Genomic DNA, 21,788 nt, shown 5'->3' with positions numbered 1-21,788 from the left:
CTTCTACGGACATGATAATTATATTTTAAAGTAATAATATTTCTGATGTTCTTGATTATTACCCTGATCACTGTAATTGGGTCAATTTTAAAATCGTTAAACATATGGTGGCATCTACTATTCCATATTTCACTCATGGTGGTTTGAGTGACTGTCAACTGCAGTTGCGAGATAAGGTTTTTCTCCGATAAATTCGCAGTTTCAAATTTGGGTCCGCGACACGACGGTTTTGTTGAACTGTTCCAAAAAATACATGATGTAAATATATATTTTACATTATGACGAATTGATAATTTTAATACAGTCTTTTATACTTACTCATTTATGCATTTATTTAAAGACCCATTATTCATATTTGTTTTGCTTGTGGCTTGATATTTCGTTATCTAAGAAAGAGAAAAATAAATTAGCAAAATATATTTCCATAATCAACTGACATATTTAAATAAAAAATAATTCTTATAAATTATACAAATATATATTTATTCCAATGTATGTGGATCAACGTTGATTCAATGTGTGTAATACATCGGATCAACATTGGATTTAGATCGGAAAAATAACCAACTTTTGCAATGTTTTTACATACGTTGAAAGAATGTAATTTTGCTAACTATTTTTAATCACGTCGTTATTAAGGTTTTCATTAATATAAATACCATAAAACTAACATTAAATCAACGTTGTATTTGCATTGGAGAAAACAGCCAACGTTTGCGATGTATTTACACACGTTGGCCCAACGTAAATGTGCTAGCTGGGTTTTTACCCTCTGGAACATAAATTAAAATAAATAAATAATCCTACATCTCACTCATAACAACATTATTAATTGCTGTATAAAATTATAATTTACCGCATTTCAACCAATTATGCACTATATTTTTAGTATTAATGTTAAAAACTAAATTTAGTTTTTTAATCTACTCCAAGATAAATATTCTTCAATCATCTGTGAAAACTTCGTTGTTTAAAAAGTATTTTAAAAGATTTAGTAGACAATAGAAAAAAATGTTGCTAATCTTTAGATCATAGTGTGTGGCCACTTTAAGAGCATTTTTTACGTACATAAGACCGATTTTAGAATATTAATCTTCGTTCTACAATGGACCAGGTAGTGGACAAAACTGTTTTTTTTTAGTGTAACAATATAAGATTTTAAAAGTTTTTTTTTCATGTTTTACAAATATTATATTTACAAAAATTTATTGTGTATTTTGTATTAATATTTAAAAAATTGAAAAAAATTGGAGGGTCAAAGCACAATAGACCAGAATAGTCAATTTTCACATCGTGGAAAAGAACATTACACTACAATAGACCAAAATAGCCAATTTTCAGTAGACCAGAATATCCTTTGTTGAAAAAGAACGTTAGACCACAGTAGACCAGAATAGCCAATTTTTACACTGTTGAAAAAGACTTTTTATTTGTGCTACATACACTATATTAGGCACGTGCATTTATATGAGGGCAGTGCAACTTTTGAAGGTGTTTTTTTATTTGGTTGCTATGGGTATCTCATTTTGTATAGCAGCTTTTTATAGTCATAGTCAGTTTTTATACAAAATTTATAAAACATATCCTATAAATAATAGTATACTCCCTATTTTCTGGACTTGTAAATCTAATAAAAAAACTGCAGTAAATAAATTATTTAAAAGTGTTCACAAAATACAATGTGGTTGCAAAAATATATTTTTCCGGAAAATATACTTTTATGAGAAGAAAATTATCATAATGACTGTAAAAGTTTACTAATAAAAGTAAAAATTTAGTTTGAGGAGTTTCAAAAAAGCCAGAAAAATAGTCTCATACTACACCACTAAAAGTTACTAAGGCGAAGAACAAGGTTGTTTTTTTTAGCGAAAATTCTATTTATTTTGTAATTGATATTTTGTTTGAAAAGTAAACCAAATATATTTGGTATTGTCATAACAAAAGACGCGAACTAATATTATGATTAGAAAATAAATTTACTAAAAGTCCTGGTTATTATGAACGCACATGTTTCATGAAAATTTTTGGCTAAATTCTTTCTTGTAGATTAAAACTACAACAGTGCATCCCAAAATCGATTTTTGTTGATTATAAAAACAAAATTTGTGCACAAGGGACGTATTTTCACTAAAACTAATGTAAAGTCAGAATAGTCACGTAGGTCTAATAACTTTTTTTACCAAAACCAATTTTTTATGGAAATATGACTGGTATACCATCGTAGGCGCTATGCCATCATTAGCGCCTTTCCCCTATATCCTAAAATTTCTTAAAAAAAAAAAAGTCCTTCTGAAAAAAGTGGGAGGGCCCGTGTGCATATTTTGAAACCCTATACAGGCTCAGAATAGGCAAAAATATGAGCTATCTGATCGCTGATTTTGAAAGAGAGGCAAGTCGCTTTTGTTGAAAAATTTAATTAAAATCAAAACAATTAGATTTAAGAAATAAATTTCAAAGTAAAATGATAGTAATAAATTTTAATGTAAGATTTACGAAATAAATTTCAAAGCGGGTAGATAAACTAAGTTTCAATAATCAACACGCTTATTGATATTTGTTTTGATTTTAACAAACGCCCAGATACCTCTCTTTCAAAATCAACTAAAACGATTGCGCATATCGCTGCCTGTTCTGAGCTTCAAAATATTCGGCCTCCCCCCTCCTCCTGTGTCGTTGGTCGTGAAAATATTAGCTAGAAAATAAGGAAAACTTTTTTTAAAAAAACCCTCATGCGTCGCCTTTTTTTTAAACGTTAAAAATAAATTAATCAATGCCGTAAAAAAGTATTTGAAATAAAAACCTACAGGCAGATAAAAATTATATGTACAATAAAACAAAATGGGAGCATTAAGATTATCAAAAAGAGTTATAGCGTTATCGAAAAGAACCTCATGTCTAATAACAAAAAATGCCTTTCAAACTAAGGCGAGCGAAGAAGGGATAACTAAAAAAGTTAAGCTATTTGAAACACCTCTTGAGGTTTCTGATAGTTTGTCTGACGAAAGTATATTTACGCCGGAACATGTAGAATTAAGACGAGCTTTACGGAAGTTATTAGAAAAAGAGATCATCCCACATGTCAATTGCTGGGAAGAAGCAGGTGGCTTTCCTGCTCATAAAGTATTTAAAACATTAGGCAGTGCTGGATTTCTTGGTGTGAACAAACCAGTAGAATATGGAGGACTAGGATTAGATTTTTCATTCACTATGGCTGTACACGAAGAAATGGGTAAGGATTTATTTCTAGTTGTTGTTACATTGTAAAGCTGAAAGTCTTTTTTAAGTTTAATAATAAAAGAAGTTACAATACAGGTCCGACGACGCCGGAGGGGGGGGGGGGGCACGTGCCTTCCCCCCTAACTTTTTTTCTAAAGAACCTTTTTTTTTTTTTTTTAGAAATAAACAATTGTGCCCCTCCACTTTGAAAACTGTGTCGTCGGCCATGCAATATATTTTCATCAATTACTTGTGATTAACACTTGCTAAATATCTCTGACTCTAGACTAGAGTCTAGTGTAGTACAGTTAACAGGGGCTAACTTAACAACATGATGAAAACGAACATCAGTACCAAGTTTACTATATAGTGAAGTAATACACACTATAGAGTTAAATGTTGTGTTATTTTAATTCAGAGTCTTTATTTATAATATATGAATGGAAAATAACTGACTCAATTCTAAAATATTATGCCAGTGGTAGATTGGGTTAAGTCTTTTATGAAGAGGTGTTGTTTATTAAATAAAGTTGCTAACAACGCAAAGCATAGTAGTCAACTAAGAAACATAATATTTTAATATGTTGTTCTGTTTTATGTAGCTTAGTAAATTTTATATGTAAGTAAGTTAAAAAAATTAGGTTTTAAGTTTAGTGTATAAATTTTTTCACATGAACTCGATTATATATGTAGGTACGTTGAAAAAACTAGCTTTTAAACTTAGTTTTTTCAATGTACTTACATATATCACAAAGTTTACTAAGCTGTAGAATTTTTTATTTCAATTGAATTATGGTGAAAAAATTTACACTAAGCCTAAAACCGTTTCAAGCTTAGTGTGTAAATTGTTTTACATGAACTCAATTGAAATAAAAGATTCTACACAAAATGCATTTCCTGTTAACTGTTTGATTTTAAAGTGTTAATCTAGCCATAATCTAAAAATTTAAAACATTACGTAGCATTTTAAGTCACCTAAAATCAGTTTTTCATTCTTACCCTGTTTTAAAAATTTGTTTATGCTTTTATAAAATCAGAGTATTAAGGTATTTACTTCATAGTATTGATAGCTGGATAATATGTTTTGTGAAAAAAGGTAGCAGCTAAGGGGTCGTCTATAAATTGTAAGGGAGTGGAGGGGGTTAATGGTTTTATGACGACTCATACAAAACTTGCTTTTAAAGTGTTACAATTTTGTGATGAGGGGGGGTATCAAAAACAAAAAATGCATAATGTAATTTATGGACGACCCCTAATAGTTTTTTTCTAATGATGCAAAAAATGTTTAAAAAGTGTTTATAGTCACCCCTGTTGATGGTAGATAAGTATATAATTAAAAGAATAGCAAAAACAACATTAATTTTAAAATTAGAAAAATAGTTTTAATCACAAAAGTTTACTGCTCTTCTAACTTTACATCTTTCTAAATGATTTTTTTATAATTTAAGTACTTAAAAAAGGACCATTATAATAATCACAATTATACTGTTATATATAATCTTATATAATAATGTTGAACTTATTAGTAGTACTCACTCATGCATGTTTGACGTGGAACTCATAGCAGTGATTAAAGCCAAGTTAATGACAAGAAAAAGTCTTTCAGCACTTTTTTTATAAGAAAATGTGAAAGAAAATATGACTATATAACTTTTGCCTGAAAATTGTATTTCGGTAATATATCCTTCATTTTTGATTTATAACATTTATGTGTCTTATTTATAAAGTTATGAAAATAAATAATTCTAAATAAATTTTTATTAAAAACCATTGTCTAAATACACTTTCCCCTATAACATTTTACTAGTTTTGTTACGTCTCAATCAGTTACAATTGGTAGCAAATTTACATTCGTTTATTTTTAATTAGATATTAATTAAATAAACTTGATAAGGCAATAAATGTTTGTTTATCATTGCTGTATTGCTAATTACCATATTTACTTTATTTTTATTGTAAAATAGCTTTGTCTCAACTGGTTACTTTGTCACAAAAATAAAAAATAAAGTTTCAATTTGCCAAGTTAGGTCTCAATTGGATTTTTTTTTACTTTTAAAAGTGTAACCAATTGAGGCGTAGTGTAATGTAAAATAAAGCGCAGTTAAAATATGTCTCAAAAACAGATTTTATTTACGTTACATTACTTCTCAATTGGTTACAATTTTAAAAGTTAAAAAAAAATCCAATTGAGACCTAACAATTTTAAAAGTTTCAAAAAAAACGTAATGTAGCGTAAATTAAAATATTTTTTGACATATTTAAATTATGTCTCAAATTTGAGACATCAATTGGAACCGTTATGCCTCAATTAGCTTCTTTTTTTTAACTTTCAAACGTGTAACTAATTGAGACGTGGTATAACAAAAAAAAAGAGCAATTAAAATCAGTCGTGGACAGGAAAGGTGTGCGATCAAGAGCAATTAAAATCAGTCGTGGACAGGAAAGGCGTGCGATTGCACTCCAATCATGACCACGCAAGTAATTTTTTTTTTGAAAACGTGCTGAAAAAAACAGACAGAAAAAAAATTATTAACAGACTAAACTATATAAAAAAGAAAGAAATCTTAACAAAAGAGAAATTGAAAAAAAAAAAATTAAAACCTATAGCTCTAAAAAAAAATCAACTAATATAAATCTGAAAAACTAAAACTCTAATAGAAAATTATTTTAAATTATATTTTGCAATTACGTTAAGGTTGAATAACTCGTCACGTTTTTTTGACAAGTTTCTAACTGATTTTTTTTTATACTAGGAGAATAGCAATTTAATCTTTTTTACTTTTTTTTTAATGTCTAAATAAAATTATTTATATGATTATTTTTTATTTATTCATGTATTTTTATATATCAATCAAAAAAATAATATATAAACAAATAAAAAAATAATAATATAAATAGTAATAATTAAACATTAAAAAAAGTAAAAAATTTTTTTTTTTAAATTCTCCTAATACAAAAAATTTCAGTTAATAACCTTTTTAAACCAATTAGACAAACTATAAAACTTCGATCTTTTCTAATGTTTTTATAATATTAGGGGAACTCTTTTAAAAAAAACTACTTACATCTAATTATTGTTTAATAAAAGACTAACTTTATTTAAATTATCAAAAAGTATTTTAAAAAAAAGTTTATTGAAATGCATACGTTGTCATTGTTGTTTATAAAATTAAGAATACAAATTGTTTAAAAAAAAAATTCATCATTAAAAGAAAAAATACTTTTGAAATGAATAAAAGTTTTATTTAATATTATATGATAATTTTTTAAATAGCATTTCAATACTTTATTTAAAGGTGTTTAAGTGTAAGTATTAGACAGTTTACATAGCATAACAAAAAAAATAACTTTGTTATGTTTTCGACTATTAAAAATTATTTTTTAGAGTTTTTTATGTTAGGTTATGTCTCAATTGGTTACTCTTGAGTCCTTAATACAAGGGGTGGGAATGACAGGAAAGTGGGTGGAATTTTAGTACAGGTCTAATTAACTGGGCAGGGGATTAATAAAAGGGGTTGGGGGAATTTATAAATCCAAACTAATATTTTTTACATTACATTCATAAAAGTTTTATGCTTATTAAATAATTAAGAAAAAACTGTTGTTAGAAAATGCGCCTTTGACCACAAGCTATGCTAGAATTGAATAGTTTTAAAACTATTTAATTTCATTTCAATAGGATTTATTATGTTGATATAAGTTTTATACTTTCGTGAGAATGATTTTTATACTTTTGTGAGAACGATTTTTATACTTTTGTGAGAACGATTTTGTGTCAACGGTTTTTAAAGCCTATTTACACTAAAATGTTGATTTTTTGGTGAATGAAATAATGATTTTCTAATTTTTAAGGCCGATTTTTAAAGAATTTTCCTTTTTATGTCTTGAGATTTAATCCTTTTAAGTTTTAATAAATTGTTTAAGGATCACTGATCAGATTATTTTTGAAGGTGGTGTAGGAGATGATGCCTACTTAAAAAATAGGCATTTAGCTGAGTGATGCTTACTTTTTATGGTCTTTACATTCTTAGGTTTTAATCTGTGCAATTTTTTGTCATAAAATCATTAAATTACATAAGTATGAACATACAAAAGTTAGACTTTTTAACTTACCCGGAAGAATTTTTTAACTTACCTGAACTTTCTGTTTAAAGAATTAAATAGTAAAATAATTTAAATAGTAATTAAGTAATAGTTCAATTCTTTAAATAGTAAAGTTCGGGTAAGTTAAAAAATTCTTCTGGGTTTAAAAAAAAAAAAATTTAGAGCGCTTTTATTTTTTTTTTTGTATAAAAAAAAAATAAATGTTTCAATTGTTTCAAATGTTTCAAAAACTAAATGTTTCAAAACAAAAAGTTTCAATTAGTGACTTTGTTACAAAAAAATTTTTTTTATGTGTTTTTAAAGTTTTAATGAACCCACAAGCAAAAATATATCTAAAATGTCAACCTATACTTTGTGAAATCCATTTATTAAAGTACTATCTAAAAATATGTTTGAACTAGTTAAATCTAGAGTGCCTATATACTCAGAGAGCCTCAATAATTGATCAATCCAAAAATAAAACTACTGACTGGGACCATCTAAAAAAACAAATAAAAATATTTTCACAAAAATTCAGCAAAACGGAAGCTAAAGTAACTCGAATTCAAGAATACAGACTAAAAAAACAATTAAAAAACTCGTTAAAAAAAGCCCATAACAACCCAAAAATGAAAAACTTGAGTGATGCATTAAAAACAAAACTTGAAATGTATGAAAAAAATAGAGCCAAAGGTGCTGAAATCCGAGCAAAGGTTAAATGGCGAACAGAGGGTGAAAAATCGAGCAAATTCTTCTTCCACCTGGAAAAATCAAAAGTTCCTAAACAAGTCATAACATTAATAAAAGACAAAGACGGAATTGAAAAAAATAACACCAAAGACATCACTAAAGCTTTTGAACATTTCTACCAAAAACTATACAAAGACACTAAAAATGATATCACACTCCAAAAATTCATACTAGATAATTCGGATATTAAAAAAATATCTAAACAACAACAACGATCATTGGACGAACCAATAACATTATCTGAAGTCAAAAACGTATTAACGAATATGAAAAATAACAAATCACCTGGGAATGATGGTTTAACAGTCGAATTTTACAAATCAAACTTTGATAATATTGGTGAAATTTTAGTTAATATTCTAAATGATATCATAAAAAAACACGAGATGTCGGAAACACAAAAACAAGCCATCATAACATGTTTATTTAAAAAAGGCGAAAAAACTGACATTTCCAATTGGAAATCGATATCTCTATTAAACACAGATTACAAAATACTCACCAAAATCATAGCAAACCGACTAGCAAAAATACTCCCAACAATCATACACGAAAACCAAACAGCAAGTGTTCCCCACCGAACGATATATCAAAATCTTGCATATACAAGAGACATAATTTATATAGCTAACAAAATTAATTTAGATGCCTCCATTGTGTCAATACCAAATAAAAGCCTTTGACCGTGTGGACAGGAATTTTTTATATGACTGCTTATTTAAATTTGGTTTTAGTGTTGTCTTTATCAATGTAATTTAAACATTATATTATGACATCAGTGCATATCTTAAAATAAACGGTTATTTATCAAACAAAATAAAAATATACAGAGAAGTTAGGCAAGGATGTCCCCTTTCCATGATACTATATATAATTCAGGCAGAGGTTTTTGCAGGATTTATTAGGAGAAATCCAGAAATTAAAGGAATCACAATCGACAATAAAGAAACTAAACTGCAACGGTATGCGGATGACACTGTCTTTTTCCTATCGACTGACAACTCGATAATAGCTTTAGGCAACGCTCTAAACATATGCAAACGAGGTACAGGAACAAAGTTGAACATTTCCAAATGCCAAGGTCTGTGGCTTGGACGAAACAGATCTATAATAAAAGACAGTTTTCTAAATTTCGTATGGCATGATACTACTCTTAAGAGTCTAGGTGTTAATTTCTCTAATTCTAATCAATATATCAACCGACAATGGAACGAAAGCATAGAAAAATTGGACAAAAAGATAGAAAAGTAGGAAAGATTTAAATTATCGATTAAAGGAAAAGCTCTAATAATCAACCAAACACTACTAAGTGGCCTATGGCATCTTGCTTTTACCCTACCTATACCATGTGACAAAACCATAAAACTATTAGAACGAAAAATCGACAACTTCCTCTGGAATAATAGCTCCATAAAAACACCTAAACAAATTTCCAAACTCCCAATCAATAAAGGCGGTTTAAACATTATTGACGTGAAAAAAAAACTGCAATCGATTCAACTAAGTTGGATTTCCAAATATTTTAATGACAACAAACAGGGAGCGTGGAAAGATTCAGCCCTTCATATTTTTAATAATTACTGACATGCAAATCAAGGAAATCTTATATTTCTCACCACGCATTCTTCAAACTCATTAAAAACTCTACCCCCCTACTACCGTCAAACAATAAAAACGTGGAGTCATCTCTATAGAAAATTCAACAACCACAAAAATCTTACCATCGAGGAAGTACTAAACCAACCCATATTCTACAATCCATATATAAGGCACGAGCGTAAAATCCTTAAGCCATCACCAGAATCCACAAACAACAGCATAATCAAGATAGGCGACATTTCAAAAGTATTTGCTAATGGCTTTCTAGAGAGTCAACTCCTCGGTATAAAGCAACACCTTCTAACAAAAATAATAGATTCACTACCACCGAAATGGAAACATCTCATAAATTCTCAAAGCCAAAATTACGACCACAACAAAGCACTAACATCTATTTATCTAAAAAACTCACCCTCTCTCAAATTTATAAACCTTAAACCAAAAAATGTATACACTAACTCCAAAAATGATGCAGAAATAAACCTAACAGGAAAATTTTACAGATGGGCAGACTACTATAAATATAGCATGAGAAACATAACAACAAAAGACTGGTCCCAATTATTTAACTACATCCACAATAGTAACATCAACAATAAAGCAGACGAAATTAAATACAAACTAATACACTTTGCAATTCCAACCAACTCGATTTTTAAAAAAAGAGGCTTTGTACCAGACGTTCTCTGCCCTCAATGTATGAAAAAAACGGAAAACCTTCCCCATATGATGTTTAGATGTGAAAAGCACAACCACTCATAAAATACACACTCGCTCTTATTCATAAAATCTATCCACATCATCCACCTCTTAAAAATACATTCAAAACTTTGCTTTTTCCTTTAACACCTGTAAATAGTTTTTATATTGGAAATTTACTTCTTAACGAACTTTTATATAAATTATATTGTAATAGAATGAAGTCGTTCCATCAAAAGTCGATGTTTGCTAAAGTGAGTTTGTTGGAGGAATTCCAAAACAAAATCAAAAAGATTTTGTATGAAGAATTCGAAATTTCAAAAATATCAAACAGTAAAGAGTTTTTTCTTTTACAATGTGAAAAAATCTGGAGCGAAGATAACAAAATTAAAATTGATATAAACAACAATCTTTTTCTAAACTAAAATGCCCAGATTATTTTTGGAACTTTTTCGATTATTTTCGAATCTTGCTTTTCATGTTTTTCTTGTTTGTTTTTTTGTTGTTTTTTTTGTTTGTTTGTTTTTTTGATTTTATTTCATTTTCGTTTCTTTTTTTTTGTGTATGTGAGGTCTTCATTTTTTTATATTAAGTATTTAACTCTTGTGTGTTTTATATGTGACTTAGTAGTGGAACAGTGGACCGTCTTGTAATTAATGCCATTGTGTTCATTATTAATATCTCTACAAGGCAGACGCCGGAGGAGAGAAATAAACAACAATATATATACTCAGAGAGCGGACATACGGAAAACGGCAGCCATGTTTTTGTCAAATTAGCGTGTGACAAATGAATTTAAGTAAAAACAATTGTATAACCCAATATTTTAAAGGAAATTTTGTTTTGAAAATTTGAATATTTTATGTTTTTCTTAGCAGTTTTTTATAAAATTATTTATTAAACAAAAATTTATTTGGCAAATAAATAAATTCTTTAAAAAAAAACGTCAAAAAACTACTTGTAATTTATAAGTTACTTAACAAAAGTTTAGACCTGACAAAAGTTTTACAATTTTTTTTATTAATTAGTTTAGTTAAATCTATTCTTTCAAAGCCAATGCTTGTATTATCATATCTTGCTGCCAAGTTCAAAATAATATTTTTACTTCATTTTTATTCCTTAAGGCTAAATATTACAGGTCTGAATTTTTTTAACCTGTTCTCAAGCTTTAATCAAAATTAATGAGAATTAGGATAAAAGCTGAACTTTTAATTTTTGTATCAGTTTTAATTTGTTCATAATTGACTTTCTCTGAAAGTATAGAACTACCATTCTTTTAGGTAAAAAGTTATGCCAAAAGATGATCTGAATATTAATTCTGTTTAAAAAAAAAAGCAAAGTTTGTTTTATTAGCAGAAAATAAACTTCCCACATTATGCTGTTTGTATAATCAGCATTTACTCAATTTTTTAAAATATTGTGATTTAAAGCAAATTAGGAAAATTCTTTAATTTTCTTCAACTCTAGAACTCATATATATTTAAAAAACTACATTAAAATACATTATAAAATAGTAGTTTGGTCAGTATTACTCAAGATTAAACTTGACGTTTTATCCAAATCTTTGAGTAAAACAATGTGCTCTTTTTTGTGTGGATTAGTGGACCTTACTATTAACTAAGTCAAGAAAACACAATAAAAATCGATGGCCATTATTTGGTATCGTAACTGCACTTTGATAATGTAATGTTTTTAAGAGTTAAGCAAAACAAATAAGTTTCAAGTCATTTTTGTATTGAAAAGCTGTAGGAATTACTTGTTTTGTGAACGTACCAGTTATAAATATTTTTTTAGAAGTTTTGGGTAAATTGCAATTTCATATTAAAAGTTTTTTTTTTTCAAGAAGAATATTTGGTTGTTGACAAAATAACACCAGATGGAATAAGTTTCCACCTTAGTTTTCTACATAGGCTCAATACATATAATGGAATAGTACCTCTATAATTTCATTGAAAAAAGCTTTTGTTTTATTGTAAATTTAGTGATTTTCTATACTAAAAGCCATAGTAAGGTTTTGTGATTTCATAAGTGTAAACCATTTATCAATAATTCAGTTAAATCAAGCAGTTGTGAATATAGAATCATCTTTTTTTATTTGCAATAAATTTCAATCCACAACTTTCATTATAATTCATTACAATATAATACTCTTGATACTTTTGTTTTGTTAAAATGTTTTTCATCAAGATGCTAAACTTATAAGTAAACATATTTAGAATGTCAACATGTGCAGGAATGTTAATCTATAACTAGTGATAGAAGTATATATATTTTTTGAACTCCAGCTGTAATTATGAAAGGTTTGTTACATGAGAGAGATGTTCTTGTATTCTTCAATAAATAAAGTACATTTGCTAAAAAATCAATAAAACAACTTGAATCACATGGATGTTTATTTAAACTGGAAAAAGTATAACTTTAAGTGCAGCTTATGCTAAAAAATCTTCACATTGACTGGTTATTTGCACCTTTATAAACAAAACTTTCACTATAATAATATTTTACAGTTTATTTTCATCTCGTAGATATTTCTCTAAGTATAAAAACTAAAGTATGGTTAGCTTGGCCATAAATTATGGCCTTAACATTATGGTATAATTTTAAGGTAATCTAACAATTCCATAGTATGAGCTTGATATGTATCATAGTTACCACTTTCAGTTATTGACATAACATCAGTAGTTAAAGCACATTCTTTTTCGTAAATTTTTATTACATTCACATCAGTTTTCATTAACTTTTACAAATATTTAACAAAAATTTATTAGCAAATTCACTTGCAGTTAGTTTTTTTTGGCAAAAACATGGCGTCAAAAGCCATCAAAATCAAACATCCAATCAAAAACGATCACACGTATGTCCACTCTCTGAGTATTTAGGCTCTCTAGTTAAATCCACTAATGTGTTTTTAACTTGTTGTTTGTAATGCTTGTATAACTTGTTATTTGTAATGCTTGATTAGTATTTTTTTTAACTATTATTATATCTATTTACTATTTACACTGTACTTCAAATATATATTTTTATTTACATATTCTTATAAATACTTACATACACTTGAGTATATTTTCATATATATGAAGATATTTATATGTATAAAAAAACAAAAAATTATAAAATATTAAAAAATCACATGTTACAAGGTTACGTCTTGTAAGGTACTTTTTATTACGTAAAATTGACAGACATTTGATATTAAAAAAAATTGATTACTATTTGAAAAAAAAATGCTTTTACTATTCGTTAAACAAACATTTTTCTTAACGAATAGTACTATAGTTTAACAAAGTAAACAATATTATTATTATTATACTCGCTATATATTCGTTAAACGAAGTTAAACGATATTACAAGTAAAATTCATTCAGTATTTTGGTACTAAAGTTTAACAAATAGCAATTAGCTATTTGCTATTTTTTAATGAAAACAATATTCGTCGGTGCATACTTACCAGTGGCTGATATACATATTTTCTATAAAGGAGGGGGGGGGGAATGAACTTAATAAGCTTGTGGTGGGTAGGATAATTTTCAAAAAATTAATAAACGTCCCCTACCGTGTATTAAGCTCACAAGAGTAACAGTCATTTTGTTTTATTATTATTTCATTTTTGAATAAATTTTTTCAATTATTAAGTAGAATTTGTTTAAAATAAATTTGTATTTAATGTTTTTTTGTTGTTAAAACATTATTAGATCTTGTAAAGTGTTAAAGTTTATTTATTAAATATTTTTAATTTTATAGTAAATTATTTAAATTTAATTTCTTTAAAATTTTTGCTGAAAAGGCTTTGTTTAAATACTTTTAAAGTTTTATTATAATTGTTTTGAATTAAAAACTTAATAAATTTGTGCTGTAAGTTAAAAATTATACTGTTTATACTGGCAATAAAAAAAGCTGTTTAAATCAATATGGAAAGCTTGTTTGAAATTAAAATAACTTTACTATGTTTTTTTATTTTTGTTTTATACAGTTAAAAATATTAAAAAAATCTTTTTAAAATAAAACATGTTTTATCATCAGTATGAATAAGGTCAATTAAAGAATGGTTCAAAATTTTAGTATTTCTTGATCTAATTTTGCTGGTGTTGTTATTACATTAAATTTCCACTATAACAATAAAACTTTCCATTTATTGTTTTTACAAAAAAGACTAATTTAAACAAAATGATGTAAGTTATATTTAAAAAACAAGCTTTTTTGGGACATTAGTATTTTACTTCAATGGAAAAAACTCAATTATAAATGTTGGTATAACAATTATATAAATACATTCTTTTAACAATAAGCAAACTTTACTGTTTACTGAACTTTAATTAAACAACTTTTAACAAAAACATTTTATTTAAAATCAAGTAACTAAGTAATAGTTTCTCCTTCCCAATTTATTGAGATAATGGTGATTTTATACTCTTTTTTATTATACTTTCGTTACTAGGTTAGCAAGTATTATTTATGGTCTTACATATTCTGTTTCCAAGTGTATTTCATGTTCCTTTTTAAATTAGACCTAATATGTATCCTCATTTTATCTTATAATAGAAAGAATTTATGCATTTTTATAAATATAAGATTTATGTAACATGTTTATTGATTGTTTTTTTTGTAGTATAGATTCTTTTGTATTTTAATTTAACAGTAAACGCTTTTATAATATTGTAATGTATTAATAGGTAATATTCCATGTGGAGCTCTGCCTATGGCAATTGGTGTTCAGGCAGACATGTGCACTCCTGCACTTACAAACTTTGGGTCAGATGAACTTAAAAAATTGTTCCTTGCACCAAATATTGCTGGTGACATTGTTGGATGTCTTGGTGTTAGCGAGGTTGGAGCTGGTTCTGATGTTTCTGCTATTAAAACAACGGCTGTTAAAAGAGGAGGTTTTTTTTTTTATTATTTTAACTAATATAGAATAGATTTTTTTTTATTATTTTAACTAATATAGCTTTATGCATCTCAACCAGAAAATAGATCTAAAGTGTTTAAAGTGGTAAAAATAATACTTCATGTTCCACAGATGCTAATAATTTGGTATATAAATGTACTTTTTTTATTTCTACATATTTTTACTCCTCATTTATAGTGGAGATATAATAGTGGAATATGTACAAATTAAATTATTATGTTTTTTAGTAATTTGTTTGATTAATTTTTTTCAAATTAGTCTTAAGAATCTATTGTTATAAAACTTAGATGACTATGTAATAAATGGTGGGAAAATGTGGACAACAAATGGTGCTCAAGCTGATTGGATGTGTCTGTTAGCCAACACAAGTGAAGGTCAAAACCCACACCTGAATAAGAGTCTTATTTGTGTGCCAATGAAGACCAAGGGCATTGTTGTGCAGCCACGAATGAAAAAGCTTGGAATGCATAGCTCTGATACTGTTCAAATATTTTTTGAAGATGTTGTTGTTCCTCAAAAGTATCGGATTGGTGAAGAAGGGCTCGGATTTGTTTATCAAATGAAGCAATTTCAAGATGAACGTCTTGTTGGTTCTGTTAGTGGTACGGTGTAAAGTTTTTTAAAATTGATTAGTTTGTATATTTATTCAGTAATTGTTTTTATTTATTTCATATTTTTATATTTTATTCATATATATATTGTATTTCATTTAGTGTTTATATTTTATTATATTTATCTTATATGGCTTCTTTTTTTTAGTAAATCAGCATGATTTTCACTATTTTTTTAGTTTCAGACTTTAATTCTTAAAACTGAAGTTTGCTTTAATCTTCAAAAAAAATTGCAATTATTTACCATGCCAATAAGAAAACAAAAGTTCATATACAAATCATACATTTTAAAATTTAGAATAACAGACAACTTACTCTGCCTTTTGCAAAAGTGGTTTTATTGTTTTTGTTTTTTTTATTTATTTGATTGACAAATATATGTTATGACTTTTAAAAAGCTTAACTATTTGTTTAACTTTATTGTCAAGAATACTGAATGACTGAATGTTTTAGATCTTTTAAATTAATAAGATCTTACAATAAATTTTTAGATTATTTTAACTTTAAATATATTAAATGGCACAAGAGGCGCCAGCTCTTTAGAGCAGTGCCCATTATAGTATTTATAGAAAAGAGAAAGAGAAGCAACAATTTGTAATCAAGTAAATAAAATAGCAATTAAGTGAAATTATACTTTATATTACACATAGTTATTAATTAGTAAATTTACTTGATTATGAATTTTTTTATTTATTTTTATTCTGATTCACTCTTAACTAGGCTGCAAACAACCACTATTAAGTTAGGAGTTATTAGAAAAAAAGAATAGAGTTATAGAGCAAGGAAATTGTTGACAGAAGACTGAAAAAGTTGCGTGTTGTATTAGTCAGAAAAACATGGAGACGGTAGAGAGTTTTAAAGGGTTGAAGTGCAGGAAAAATAACAAGACAGATAACAGTTTTTAAAGCATGCAGGGACAGATACAGTAAATGAATGAAACTTTACTAAATAACGAGTCAAGGAAGAATGAGTTTTTGTTGATGGAACTAGAGATAATAACTCCTTTGAGCAGCGACCATGATAGTATTTGTAGAAAAGAAAAAGAGATACAACTTTAAGACTATAGGAGAGAATCTCAAGCTTGGCAAATAGAGCGGGTCCAACTACAATTACAACACCTATTCGGACCTTGTTTAGAGGAGAAACCAGCCCAAATATGACAACAGTATCCCATGCAGGGACAAATAAGAGATTTGTAGAAGTACAGAATGGAACCAGGAGTAAGAAAATGTCAAGCTTGATAAAAAAAAGTAACCTTTGCAGAATTTAGCAATTGATTGTATATTTGGTTTCCATAAAAAGTCATTATGAACAATAATCCAGGAAGACATAAAGAAGAAGCCTTAGTGAGAGGGATGCCATTCATTAAAATAGAAATTTTGACAGTATTGAGATCGTTTGCAGAGAAGTCTTGTTGGAGTTAAAATTTACTAGCGGATGCAAGCTCCAATCTCTTACAGAAGTAAGATCAAATTCAAGATTGGGAGATAAAGGGAGTTCTAACAGTGCCATGATGTGCATGGATGGTGCCCCTGTTTGTACTTTCTTTGTGAATTGTCTAGGCCACATTTGGAGCCCTTTTTTAGGGCTTAGAGTTTATTAATAGTAATGAGGCAATTGCTTGGGCTACTAAATAGTGTACTGAGTACTATCTATGCTTTGAGTAAAGTTCTTTCACAAATTTAAAAATGACAAAAGTACCAAAAAACTATAAAACACAAAAAACCATTGTCATCACCAAGTTATCTAAATCTATCATTCACTAATATTCGTGGTCTTTGAAGTAACTTTTCTTCTGTTGAGTCTTATCTCTTGCAAAGTTCATCAGACCTACTTGCTGTTTGTGAGACTAATTTGAGTTTGGCTGTCTCATCTTGTGATCTTTTTGTTGGTTATCTTCCTTGGCCCGGGCATTTACATTCGTAAGAATTCACCCATTTCTTGGGAAACTAGGTTTGAATCCATAGACTATGTGCTTTTGTTTAACATCGCTTCACTCTAACGCCTTACTCTTTGTTTTATATCGCTCTCCTACATCACAAGACTGCACTCTTTTTGATATTATTTCTGATCAAATTGACCAAGCCCTCTCTCTTTATCCCTCAGCCAATATTGTTGTTGTTGGTGACTTTAATGCTCATCACACTAAATGGCTTGGCTCTAGTGTCAGTGACTCTGCAGGCGTTAAGGTCCACAATTTTTGCTTTTCTTAATCTCTAACTCAAATATTCACTTTTCCAATTCGTTTTCCCGACAAACCATATCATTTACCTTCTCTACTCAACTTTTATGTTTTTTCTGACCCTAGTCAGTGCTCAGTTTCTCCATATTCACCCTTAGGTGCTTCTGATCACAGTTTGATCTCTCATCTATTATCTCATTCTTCATCATCAGAATCCCCCTATCATCGTACCTCTTACAACTACCATAAAGCTGACTGAGACTCTTTCTGTGATTTTCTTTGTGATGGCCCTTGGGTAGAAATCTTTCGTCTTCCTGCTAATAAATGTGCTTCTTACATAACTTCTCGGATTCAGGCTGACATGGAATTTTTTATTTCCTCTCGGCGATTCCAAGTCAAGCCTCGCTCTTTTCCTTGATTTACTTCACATTGTGTTGTTGCAATTTTCAATCGAAACCATTACTTCCATATCTATCAGCAAAACAATTCTCCACAAAACAGACATCTGTTTACTATTGCTAGAAACCATTATAAAAAGGTTTTGTCTTGTGCAAAAGCCTGCTATTGCTTCTCAAAAATTAGGCTCTTGTGACTTCTAGAGAATCTTTAAAAGTATCAATAATAAGGGCAAATTTGTTATTACACCTGTGTTGTATGGTTCAGATTTTGTTACCTCACCTAAAGACAAAGCTGAATTGTTTGCTAAGAACTTTTCATCAATATCATCTCTTGATTCCACTAGTAGCGTTCTACCTGATATAGCTGACAAACAGGTTGATCGATTGCTTGACATTTGTATCACTTCATCTTCTTTATTTAAAGTGATTTCCTGCGTAGACTCTTCTATAGCTTGTGGTGTAGACAACATACCTGTTATAGTCTTGCAGAAGTGTTCTCCGGAGCTGTTGTCTATACTCTCAAAACTATTTAACAAGTGCTTATCGGAGTCTTGTTTTCCGGCATGCTGGAAAGCAGCATCTGCTATCTAAGGTGGCATTGTTTGATGATGATAATACCATTTATTCTTGTCTTGATAAGAAACCAACACTCTGATTGTTTGGAGGGAGCATTTGAGCTTGAAAAGGATCTCACTTCTGCTACAGCATGGGGGTCACAGTTGCTGGTGAACTTTAATTCAGATAAACCCAATTTTTCTCAGCTTGATTGATGCTTTCTCTTTTAGGCAAGGTGCAAAAACGCATTTTAAAGTTGTTCATAGTTAGACCTACTCTTGCAGCTAACCTCTAAGCATTGTCACATTGTTGTAATGTTGCTTTTCTTTCTCTTTTTTACAAATACTATAATGGGCACTGCTCTAAAGAGCTAGCATCTCTTGTGTCATCTACTAAAATTCATTCTTGTGTTACTTGTTATCCAATTAAGTCTCATCCTTTTTCTGTGAATGTTACTAAGTGCTCCAAAAACTCTTATTTGTCTAGTTTTTTTCCTCGAACATCAGTTCTTTGGAATTCGCTTTCTTCATCTTGCTTTCCTGATTCATATAATTTGCAATCTTTTTAGGTGTCTGTTAATCGTTATCTTGCTTTATAAATTTCATCTTTTCTCTTCCAGTAACTTTCAACTCTAATAGTGGTTGCTTGCAGCCTTGTTGGAAGCGAAGGTGAAAAAAAAATTTTTTTTTAACTTTTTTGTATCTATAGTGCAATAGAATTACTTTCATGAAACTGCAAAAAAACACTTATCAACTCCCATCATAAGTCTTAAGCAAATAGATCCAGAATCCTTAAGTTCATAAATGTAGTTTTTATATGAAAAAATCGGTGAATAAATTATACATTTAAAAGGGTTTTGGTTTCTTCAAATGTAAATTTTAATGTGAAATTAAGATCATTTCTTAATCGCTCAATAAGGACCTTCAATAAGGATGCTCAACATACTTTATAACAAAAGTAGGGTGAATAAAAAAAAGCAATTGTTTTCACTCAGCATTTTTATAGTAATTGCTCAGCTTTACATGAATAAAAATTGAGTAAATTTGCTCAAATTTTTATTTACGTAAAGCTAAGCAACTTTCTCTAAAAACACTGAGTAATTCCTAAGTTTTATGTGAATGAAAATTTGAGCAATTTGCTCAAATTTTTTAAGTTGAGTAAAAGTGATTTTTTTTTTTTTATTCACCTGGCCTACTACCTTGAAATATTGTATAAAGTTTTAAGTTGAGTAAAAGTGATTTTTTTTTTTATTCACCTGGCCTACTACCTTGAAATATTCACCTGGCCTAATACCTTGAAATATTGTATAAAGACTATGCAAACCATTATTGTTTAGTTCATTTAGGAATTTTAAGTTTTTTCAATTTTGTTCAATTTTGTTCAATTTTGTTCAATTTTCAATTTTTTTTTTACAATTTTGCTGGCTTAATTTTGTTATAAGCATTAATAAAATTTATTTTTAAATTGATTTATACTTATATTTGATTTATATTTAGTATTTTCTTATGTGATAATTATATTTAATTTATTATTAAATTGATTTATACTTATATTTGATTTATATTTATATTATATTATAGTATTTTCTTATGTGATAATTATATTAAGTTTAATCTGAAGAACTCTTTAGTAAGAAAAAATCCTTTTCTTGATTTTTTAACTTTCTGATTTGTTTTTTATTTTTTTATTTGTTATTTTTGATTTGCTATTGTGCACATTTGTACCTTTTTTGTGTTTGTTTCAATATGATCAATGCCTTTTATTTGGAAGCTTTCGTTTGTACTTTTTTATTTATTTTGATTTTGAATTTGATTTTTTGATTTTGAATTGATGAAGTTTCCCCATAAATCTATCTCTTATTGATATGACTACATTACCATTACTTTAACACCCAGTTAAAAATCTTTTACTTCGCATTTCATTTTCTCTTTAGAGTTTATAACTGGACTTTTCATTTAACATTAGTTTTTTTTCGCTGTAAAAAAATTACGAGCCATACTTTCTCTCTCTTTCTCTCTATGTATACATATGTGTGTGTGTATATATATATATACACACACACACACACACACACACACACACACACACACACACACACACACTCACACACACACACACGCACACACACACACAATTTATAATAATAATGATATATGTAAAAAAAAATTTTAGCATACATTTGTTAATAGTTTACCCATTTTACAGCTTATGCTCTTTAGCCCTGGCTATATGTGATCGATGTATAAGACAGACAGCAAACTATTGTCACCAGAGGAAAGCGTTTGGTAAAACATTACTTAGTAATCAAGTAATTCATTTTAAATTAGCGGAATTACAAACTGAGGTGGAAATGTTGCGATCAACAATATACCGTGCAACAGGTTATAATTTTTGTTTGAAATATATTTACTTTTTTTTTTTTATAAGTTAGGATATTTCTATTTTTTTCAAATATGTTGCATAATTTTAATTAACTTTGCTAATAATAACTAAGTAATAATAAATGTTAAAAAATAATAAAAAATAAATAAATAAACTTTTTTACATTCCTTTTGAAATGAGTAGTAAAGAAGCCTAATATCCTAATCTTTGCAGGAAGGACCTGCATGTTGAAATATAATGTCTGACTTCATTTAGTAATCTACTAAAGTTGAATAATGATTCTTAAGTAACCTAATGTTTTTTTCAAGTGCTGGCCTTAGATTTACACTGAAACAAGAATAAACAAGGTTATCCAGAAGCCTAAGTACTTAAGCCAATTGTTTTAATGGCAACCACTTACAATA

The 21,788-nt window shown here is 28.2% G+C and overlaps 1 protein-coding gene across 1 annotated transcript in view; it reads left to right on the top strand.

Annotated features, from left to right (window-relative positions):
• The first annotated feature begins 2,734 nt into the window (after positions 1-2,734).
• LOC100203757 (probable acyl-CoA dehydrogenase 6) overlaps positions 2,735-21,788 on the top strand; it is a 32,528-nt gene continuing 13,474 nt past the window's right edge. Inside the window, exons 1-4 of the mRNA XM_065818259.1 lie at positions 2,735-3,229; positions 15,021-15,230; positions 15,544-15,858; positions 21,222-21,383. Of these exons, the coding sequence (XP_065674331.1) occupies positions 2,839-3,229; positions 15,021-15,230; positions 15,544-15,858; positions 21,222-21,383 (1,078 nt within the window). The 5' untranslated portion in view covers positions 2,735-2,838. The remainder of the gene's footprint in view (positions 3,230-15,020; positions 15,231-15,543; positions 15,859-21,221; positions 21,384-21,788) is intronic.

Source organism: Hydra vulgaris, chromosome 14 (assembly GCF_038396675.1).
Source record: "Hydra vulgaris chromosome 14, alternate assembly HydraT2T_AEP".
In the NCBI taxonomy this organism is placed as follows: Eukaryota; Metazoa; Cnidaria; class Hydrozoa; order Anthoathecata; family Hydridae; genus Hydra; species Hydra vulgaris.
Note: the sequence above shows the minus strand (reverse complement) of the source record. Positions and strands in the feature narration are given on the sequence as shown.